The sequence below is a fragment of the Microtus ochrogaster genome, chromosome 4 (assembly GCF_000317375.1).
Source record: "Microtus ochrogaster isolate Prairie Vole_2 chromosome 4, MicOch1.0, whole genome shotgun sequence".
Classification (NCBI taxonomy): domain Eukaryota; kingdom Metazoa; phylum Chordata; class Mammalia; order Rodentia; family Cricetidae; genus Microtus; species Microtus ochrogaster.
Genome location: NC_022011.1, coordinates 69,779,886 through 69,788,846, shown reverse-complemented (window position 1 = coordinate 69,788,846; position 8,961 = coordinate 69,779,886). Strand labels below are relative to the sequence as shown.

Here is an 8,961-nt window from a genome sequence, read left to right as displayed (position 1 = left end):
TGTAGACCAGGCTGGTCTCGAACTCACAGAGATCCGCCTGCCTCTGCCTCCCAAGTGCTGGGATTAAAGGCGTGCGCCACCACCGTCCGGCTAAATAGAGGATTCTAAATTCATTATAGTTGAGCAAACATCTTGTAGTGTTTAGCAGAACCAAGTGGCTCTCTCTTAAAGTGATATGATGGCAACTGATTATGGCGTCTCAGCCATAGATTTCTCTAGAAGGAAACAACACTCTAATGTGGCTAAATATTTAGTAATCAGATCTTTAACAGACAACCCAAAACACTGATTTTGGTTCTAGATGGAACTCCATCCCATAACCCAAATTACTAAATAGGAAAGCATGCTTGTTTGGAGTTATAGGAGTCCTATATGTATCAAATGTCTCCTTAGTATTTTATACATTTTGACATGAAAACTAAAAACATCGACAATAAAACCCAGTACCACTGAACTTTTTGTGTCAAACAGAGACACTTGGGGAAGCATGTCTCTTTTTATTTAGTTGGATCACTGAGGAACTGGTAAGAATTCTGGGCAGGAGGGGTCTTGTGCACTCAGAAATGAAATTGATTTAGTCAATTAGACCACTTAAAACAAACACAGGACAGATTGCCGTTATTTACAGAACTCCGATTTAATATAAGCACTACTGGTTTTATTACGTTGGATATTTGAAATATCCACAGTCTTCCCGCTGGATATTTTGTATCTCATACTCTTCCCCAATGCCTGCTTTAGCCTGCAAGACCCACAAGGAGCTTTTTCGTTACATATGGCTACCACTGTCTTATCCCATGGAGAATAAGAAGTTTAATTTCTTCCTTAGTAAATACACGGTGATAGCATCGGGTGGTCTCTGGGATTTGAATACAGACCATTTAGAGCCACTTGCATCCCACTCTCTTTTTCACGCCAGATGTTCTTTATGAATGGAATTGGCTGCCAATTATCTGCTGAAATTACAAAATTGGTACCTTCCGTTTAGTATACAGTGAGGAAAGCTTTCCCAAGTTGTCCTCTGCACTTGCCTATTGTGCCACTTAATGCTGTTGGCACTAGTTGATGTTTTGACAAATATTTGTTGACATCTTTGAGAAGTGACTATGTACCCACTTCAATTTTATAGACCTACAGGCTCCAGAACCAGAACATCTGTTCCTCGGAAGTATGCACCATGATCTACAAAGTACAGGAAGACAGCCCCGCTCACTGCGCTGGCCTGCAAGCTGGTAACTTAGCTCTGCCCATGCTTGAAGCTATTTAGATAGCAAGAAACTCTTTGAGAGTGAAGGTTGGGGATAAGTGGTTGCTTGGAATTTTCTTGAGCAACACTGGAGGTGGAACTTGCTTGTTTGTCTTCATTTTCACGTCAGGAGGCTTTATTAGTTGCTTAAGTAACTAATAAAATGCTCTTTTTCCTTGGCATCTCCCAGGTGACATCCTTGCAAATATCAATGGTGTGAGCACAGAAGGCTTTACCCACAAACAAGTGGTTGACCTGATCCGATCATCAGGAAATCTGCTAACGTAAATATCCACTTAGTTACTGTGGGGTTTCAAAGACGTCTTGGTGTCTAAGAATATCTGGGGGGGGGTTGCTGTAAGTGAATAGACTATTTGTGGGTCACCGAAAACAAGGCAGCATACACAGCTTTGTGATGGGAACAGACATTTTTATGGGGTTCTTTTGTTTCTCAGGGTTTCATGAGTCATGAATGTATTGTCAACATCTGAAGTCAGGAAATGCCACTAGACAAAGGTGTTTTGTAGAAGGGACATCATTTGCTTATGTATTTTTAATACCTGATTCAATAAAACTGGCACACATTTCTTTGGACCAAAAGAAACTGGTCCTGCTTCCATGGTTCCTGTAATCTTTCAGCTATACCATTTTTCTCTCTCTCATATTCTTAAGCCTCTTGTTTTTCCTCTGTTACTTTTCCATAAAGATCAGTGAAAAAAAATTCCTCAACGTTCCCCACCTTGGAATATACATAGTAACATACAGTTGATCATGTTCAACTGATCAGAATGATATTGGTCTTCCCAGCTGCTCAATGGGCTTAATCTTTGAGGCTGATTTTAAAAACCTCAAGGAGATATATCTACAGGGATAGTCATTGCATCCACAACGTCACATAGACAGCACTGGGCTTGCTTTTGTTTGTTCCAAGAACCCAGTAAGATATTAATAAGCAGTTATAACTGAATTTATTGTTGCATTAAAATCATATATACTGAGAAAATATTAAGTTTTTATCTCTGTGTATGTTCTAAAGATGCAAAAATAAAGACCGTTGAACTCTAAAAATTATAGAAGATTTCTAATAAAAACTTGAAGTGTTTTAGTTGCAGTTATTGGTAACCAATATAAGGAAGGAGAATAGTGCAACAGGGGAGTAAGAAAGTGCTCCACTCTGGGGATGTATGATTGGAGCTGAGACTAAATAGAGGGAGGAAATGGCCATCTGAACTCCTGGTAGGAACACTGGGGTAAAGAAAGATGTCTTTGAGCCCTGGAAAAGGATTTCACATACCCTTAGGACAAAGTTAATTTGGCAGCTAGTGGATTAGAGAGAAAGCATGAGCAATGAAGTCATAGTTGGCCACACATCAGATCTTGAGAAGCATTGCTGTGCCAGGGAGTTTACATTTTATTCTGAGTTAGGTGGTTTCAGCGTTACCTAATTCTTTTTGTTCCATAGCCTCGTTGTCAGCCTGGCTTTAGTCCTTTCTGTGCAGTGAGGGCCTGAGGTAAAGAGAGATTACTTGAGTTCAGCTGACTAGTGAGTGACAATGGGATCTAACCTGCCATGGATGTCAGCATTTGCTCTTTCCAGTTACAGCTGTTCATGGTGAGCTGCCAGTAGAATGTACTAGATTCTTGATGGATACTTCAAAGAAAATTTTGGTTGGGTGTGTTGGGGCAGTTTCATGGATGGCTGATGAGGACAGAGTGGAGCCCCGCTCTCTGAACTCTCGTTCTCAAGGGTAAAAGTTAGGGAAACTCTGGCCTCAAAGAAACCTAGAACCAGATAGATAAAATGCTATTGGTTAGAGTCAGAAAAATATGTACCACATAGATGAAGCAAGAAGACACAGATAAATAAGGTTAGAGATGGTTCTCAGAAATAGATGATTGGTAAATTATGAGATAGTGTGAACAAATACTGAAGAAAGGGCGCATCTCTACAGCTGTGCACATCCCTTACTTAGACAGGCTTGAGCAACACTGAGAGTCTTATGAAGCTTTATAGTGATTCTGTTGACCACCAGACAGAGACTGTCTCGATTAAAAATCAGACCGAATTTAGACTACCATCTTATTGTGTTGGGTGTGATGCCGGAAGAATAGGTGGTTCACATATAGTGCTCTTACCACATTTTAAACTTTTCTCACACTTTTATGAACATAATTATAATGTACTAGTCAAAAGGACTTAGAACAAATACTTTCAAATTCTTAAGAGTGTGATTCAAAGGTGAAATTAGCTATCATACTCAGATGGGGAATTTGTAGTCAAAACAACAATCAAAACAAGCCAGCTCTAGAGAGAACAAACCTCCTATTTTTAGAATATCTTTGATGTAGGAAGAGAAGAGCATTGTTAAACTGATAATTCTAACATGGCCTTTGTAAACTAAAGGGTTTGAGATGAAATAGAAATACGAGGTTGCAGACACAAAATTACCCTGCTTCAATGTCCTGAATAACATTTTTTGTTGACATACTATCTGGCTCATAGTAGAATGTCAGTGAATAGTCACCAAATGGCTGAGATTATTCAGTTTGTCCAGGCAAGAATCAATTCTAGTGGAGGGCAACCACCATTAGCAACTAGTGCCTTCTAGAAAATGAGCTAGGGTTTGCAAATTAACAACACCTTTCTCTCTACTTTTTGTCAGACAGCTTTTAATCCCGCTTTCTTTCTCCCAATGTTGTTGGGAAACTTGGCTTAGGTTCATATACTCAAGTGTCAACACTCTGTAGTTGAACGCCTTGGGAAAGGTGGCATTTATGTGGAATTTCTGGTATAATCCGTTCTTCACATGTGGTCCTTCACAGGGACGGCACCTCTTTGAAGGCATAGCTCTGCGATTTACCCCCACCTCTGCCTTCTCTTCAAACAGGATAGAGACTCTCAACGGAACAATGATTCACAGGAGAGCAGAGCTCGAAGCAAAGCTGCAGGCATTAAAGGTAATTTGATTGAAGAGAGCACATCATTTTTCGTCCTTGAATGTATGAGGAGTAGAATAATCATCTATCTGAGGAACTGAGATAGCCCTTGAAGGGGAAATGGCAGGACACACCTAAACTGCTGACTTGTCAAGGACCACGCAATTTACTCTCTCAGGAATAGCTAAGACTGTGAATATGTGTAAATCATCCTCTTCCTTCCTCACTCAGAGTCTAGGAGGCTCAGGGAGCCAGCGGGAAGGCATCTTACCTGAAGAACTATTCACATTTGCACCTGTGACACTCTTGATTTACATTTTGTTGAAGGGGGAAAAAAGAGTGGGGGTGTGCACCGAGTGCTGCAGAGTGCTGGCAGGCCCAGCACGTCGCTTTCCCAGGGTCCTTTGCCTCTTTTCCTTCTGCACCAGCCTAAAAATGGAGTGTCTGCCACCAACCCTGTGGCTGTCTTTGATTTCGCCTCCATTGACAAACACACTATTACCTTGAAGGGAAGGAAAAAGGTCACAGTGACAGTGTCTAATGCAGGATGTTCAGTGCATGGCTCTTTGAAGGTTTTCAAAATCTCAGTTCTCTAGGCTGGTGATTGGTGAGTCTTCCAAGTCAGGAATTCCAGACTCTGAAAAAGTAAGTCAAAGATGCTCCTGACTCCTCCCAGGTCCCAGTTGATGATCTCATCTTAGTGCTACTCCTGTAGAACAATGGAGCAATCAGCCTATGCAGAGATAGCTTGGCTACAAGCAAGCTACTTATTGTACTTTGTAAAAACCTGCATTCATTAGTTTTTCACATGAAGTACACTCATTGACTATTGATTTCACTATTTATATCTTATCTAGACTCTTTTCCTTCTACCATGATCACTCACTAGCAAGCCTAATTAATACTGGGTTTGGCACTCTTGCAGTAGTGTCCATCCCCATGAATTTTAAAATCAATTAAAAAATCATTGATGAATCCTCTCTGCTCAGATATGGAAAGGAATTAAATTTTATTCATACAATACATTAAAACATTAGAAATCTTTGTGGCTTTAATTTTTCAAATTTTGAATATGTTTTCCCATTTTTGTTTTATACTTCATATACTCCAGGATAATTACCTTCATGCATTTTCAAATGCATTATCTAGCAAAAAAGATAACCTTTTGTCTTTTAAGTTCCATATCTTTAGTTCATTTATTTAATTAATTTACTTTTCTTCTCATATAGCATTGGCTAGGATCTTCAGTATACTGTAAATTGTTGTCTATTTTTCACTTTAATGAACTACTTCTAAAATTTTTATTGCATTTATATGAGAGGTAATAAAAACTTTATACTATCTTTAGGCTTATAAAAACTTCCAAAGTTTAATTTTTTTTGTAAACAGCAAATAATCTTGGAGAATTTCTTCCAGATGTCCTCAATCTTTTATTTTAAAAAAGAGTAATGAAAAATAGACTAGTTATTGTATGTTTTATTACATGAAATATTACATTTCTTTACATGAAATGAAAGTACTTACTTAAAAAACATTATTTCATAGTTTTCAGTGATTCCTACTCTTTGAACATAATTTTAACAAAATTTCTGGAATTTTAGTGTGCATAATTAACTAGTTTTAACTATCAATGTGCAAGCCTTTCAAAATCTCTGTTCTTTTCTAGAATATAAGTAGGTCCTCAAATTTACTTTGAATATCTATTTAAGAATCCACCTTCCTCATATTTACTTTAGGGTATTTTATCAATTAAAGCATACATAATATGAAATTTTATTATGAATAGCTTGGAGTGAAAACTTACACGAATGTGTCTCATTGGTGTGCTCACATTCTTCATTTTACTCTTTTCCGTGGGTGTTTGTCATTCTCTTATATTACTTTATTAAATGATGACTACTAGATCTTTCTAGAAATGTTCTTATATTTCTCTGCTACTCTTGAAGAACTGATTTCCAGGTAATTAAGAGTGTCCTAGGTTAATGAGCTCTAAATTTTGTTTTCTTAGTTCTTTACAAACCTCTGATATATTTGTTTATAAAGACGATCCTAAATATTAATCAGTTGTCAGTCATCTACATTATTTTTTTAATTAGTTTTTTTGCTTTTTCATATTGAGTTCTTTAATTCATCCAGAAATAATCTTTGCATGTGCTATAAAGTATGGTATAATTGGACTTTTTCCCATATGCACAGGCAGTTCTCCCAATAAAATTTACTTTATATTCTGCTTTTCTCCTCAAGTGAAACTTATATTTTAAAATAATTTTTATGTAAGTCCCTACTTACTTAAACGTTTTTTATTGTGATATGCTGGTTAATTTGTTTTTTTCTTTCTTTTTTTTTTTGTTTTGTTTTTTTGAGACAGGGTTTCTCCTTAGCTTTTTTGGTTCCTGTCCTGGAACTAGCTCTTCTAGACCAGGCTGGCCTCAAACTCACAGAGATCTGCCTGCCTCTGCCTTCCAAGTGCTGGGATTAAAGGCGTGTCCCACCATCACCCAGCTAATTTGTTTTTTATATCCAACTCAGTGTAGACAAATTTTTTCTGTCCCAACAGTCAGCTTTGTTCTATCAGCTGGCTCCCCAAATAACTACACAGAGATGTACTATTAATTATAAATGCTTGGTCTATAGCTTAGTCTTGTTGCTAATGAGATCTTATAACTTGAATTAACCCATATTTCTTCTCTATAGTCTACTATGTGGCAGCACTTTTTTTTTTAGCATGGCATATTTATCTGTCTAACTGATGATCACCGCCCCCCCCCACCAACTCTGTCATTCTTCTCAGTATCCTTTCATTTTGGGTCTCCCACCTACTTCTTACTTCTTTCTGCCTAGCTATTGCTTAGTCAGCTCTTTTATGAAAAACAAACAAACAAAACAATCAAAGGTACCTTGGCAAAGATATTTCTTCACAGTATACAACAAGTTTATTCCATAACAACTCAATTTGCAGCCAGTTTTGATAGCTAATTGGGCAGTGTTCTTATTCTGTTGGTCATCTGTCAAATCATCAGGTTCCATGAATAAATGCCAGAGGTTTGATTGACATTTCATGTTATATAGATAAGTCAATGGCAAGAACATTAAATATTACAAGGTATTTCATATTCTTATTTGTAGGTTATTGTTTTAGGTTTCTATTGCTGTGAAGGGATACCATGATCACAACAACTCTTATAAAGGAAAATATTTAATCGGGGTGACTTACAGTTTTAGGGGTTTAGTCCATTATCATTATGGTGGGTCATGGTGGCATGCAGGCAGACATGGCACTGGAAAAGGAGCTGAGAGTTCTCCATCTTCAGCCACAGGCTCAAAAAGTGCCTGTGTCCACAATGGGATGCTCTGAGCAGAGGAACCCTCAAAGTCTGCTCTCACAGTGACACACTTTACCCAGCAAGGCCACACCTGCTCTAATAGCGTCAGTTCCTAAAGACTTATATCTGTCTGTCTATCATCCCAGTCACGGTTTTTCCTCCCTCCTCTCCTCCCATTTCCACCCTACCCTCCATACCACAGTTGTCTTAGCAATTTAATATTTTTCTTTGCATCTTTCAAAAAAATCCGATCCTTGTATACATATAGGTCATATAGTCGTTTGTTATATCATCTTTTGTACGTTATGACTTTATTATGGTTTTTTGTAAAGGCAAACTTTTATAGTTAGATATAGGCATATGTCAATCATTTTATGCTGTTGTTAATAACCAGACACTTTATTGAACCATAGACACAGTCTCCTCTAAGTTGTTTGTGTGCTATTGTTGTGAGCTATAAGGGTAGTAGCTGTAAAAAACGGATCTGGTTCCTTTCCTTCTCTGCTGTACTGTCTCAGCTAAGTTTGCTTCAGATGAGGAAAATAGTCAGAGGTATTGTTATTTTGTCCTTTAAGGTGATTCTTGAAGCTCTTTCACTTTAGGTATGAGTTCTTTTGATGAATACATTTCAGGTTAAAGAGGCGCCCATCTAAACCCTATTTTTACTGGGTTTTATGATGGTTATGTATTACATTTTATTCAGTACATTTCTATGCCTCTGGTAAGAATGTCTTTTCAAAGATTTATTAAAAATATCTATCAATATGGCGAGTGGTACTAAGCATTTTTCAAGTGTAAAAGTACCCTTTAATTTTGAACATAAATCCAGCATGGTCACCTTGAGATTTGCAATCATTTTGCATTCTTTTAGACTTACGTTGCTATTATTGGTGAATTTTGAAAAGCACCCTGATTGACCTATATTTTTATTTCTCAGACTCCTTCTTAGGTTTCAGTGTTAAACTTACTAAGTTTCTGACGTGAGCTGGGTTGTTCCTCTTTTGTTCTCTGGTAGAATTTTTATAATGCCATCTGCATCATTAGGACTTGGGGTTCTTTCTGGGGGGAACACTTTCAAACCACAGTTTCAATTTCTTTATTAGTAGTAAAACTACTCAGATGTTCTTTTTGGAAAAGCTTTAGTCGGTTCTATTTGATCAATAAAGTTTTCTAATACGTGTTTTCTAATAAAGTTTTCAAACATATGGCAAAACCTGATACAACTTTTTTTCTTAACATGTAAACATCTCCTATAGATGCGATTTCTGTCCTAATTATTCATGCATTCAATTTTCATGCTTCCTTTTTTCCCTCTTAGTAATTTTTTCTAGAGTACTTTCTAGTTATATCATCTCCTTTCCTGCTCCCTCTCTCTCTCTCTCTCTCTCTCTCTCTCTCTCTCTCTCTCTCTCTCTCTCTCTCTGTGTGTGTATATGTGTGTGTGTCTCTCTCTCT

At 37.5% G+C, this 8,961-nt stretch overlaps 1 protein-coding gene across 1 annotated transcript in view; it reads left to right on the top strand.

The window, feature by feature from the left end:
- Cytip (cytohesin 1 interacting protein) overlaps positions 1-8,961 on the top strand; it is a 31,399-nt gene that overhangs the window by 11,287 nt on the left and 11,151 nt on the right. The window contains exons 4-6 of the mRNA XM_005346428.1: positions 1,130-1,232; positions 1,437-1,530; positions 4,135-4,204. Of these exons, the coding sequence (XP_005346485.1) occupies positions 1,130-1,232; positions 1,437-1,530; positions 4,135-4,204 (267 nt within the window). The remainder of the gene's footprint in view (positions 1-1,129; positions 1,233-1,436; positions 1,531-4,134; positions 4,205-8,961) is intronic.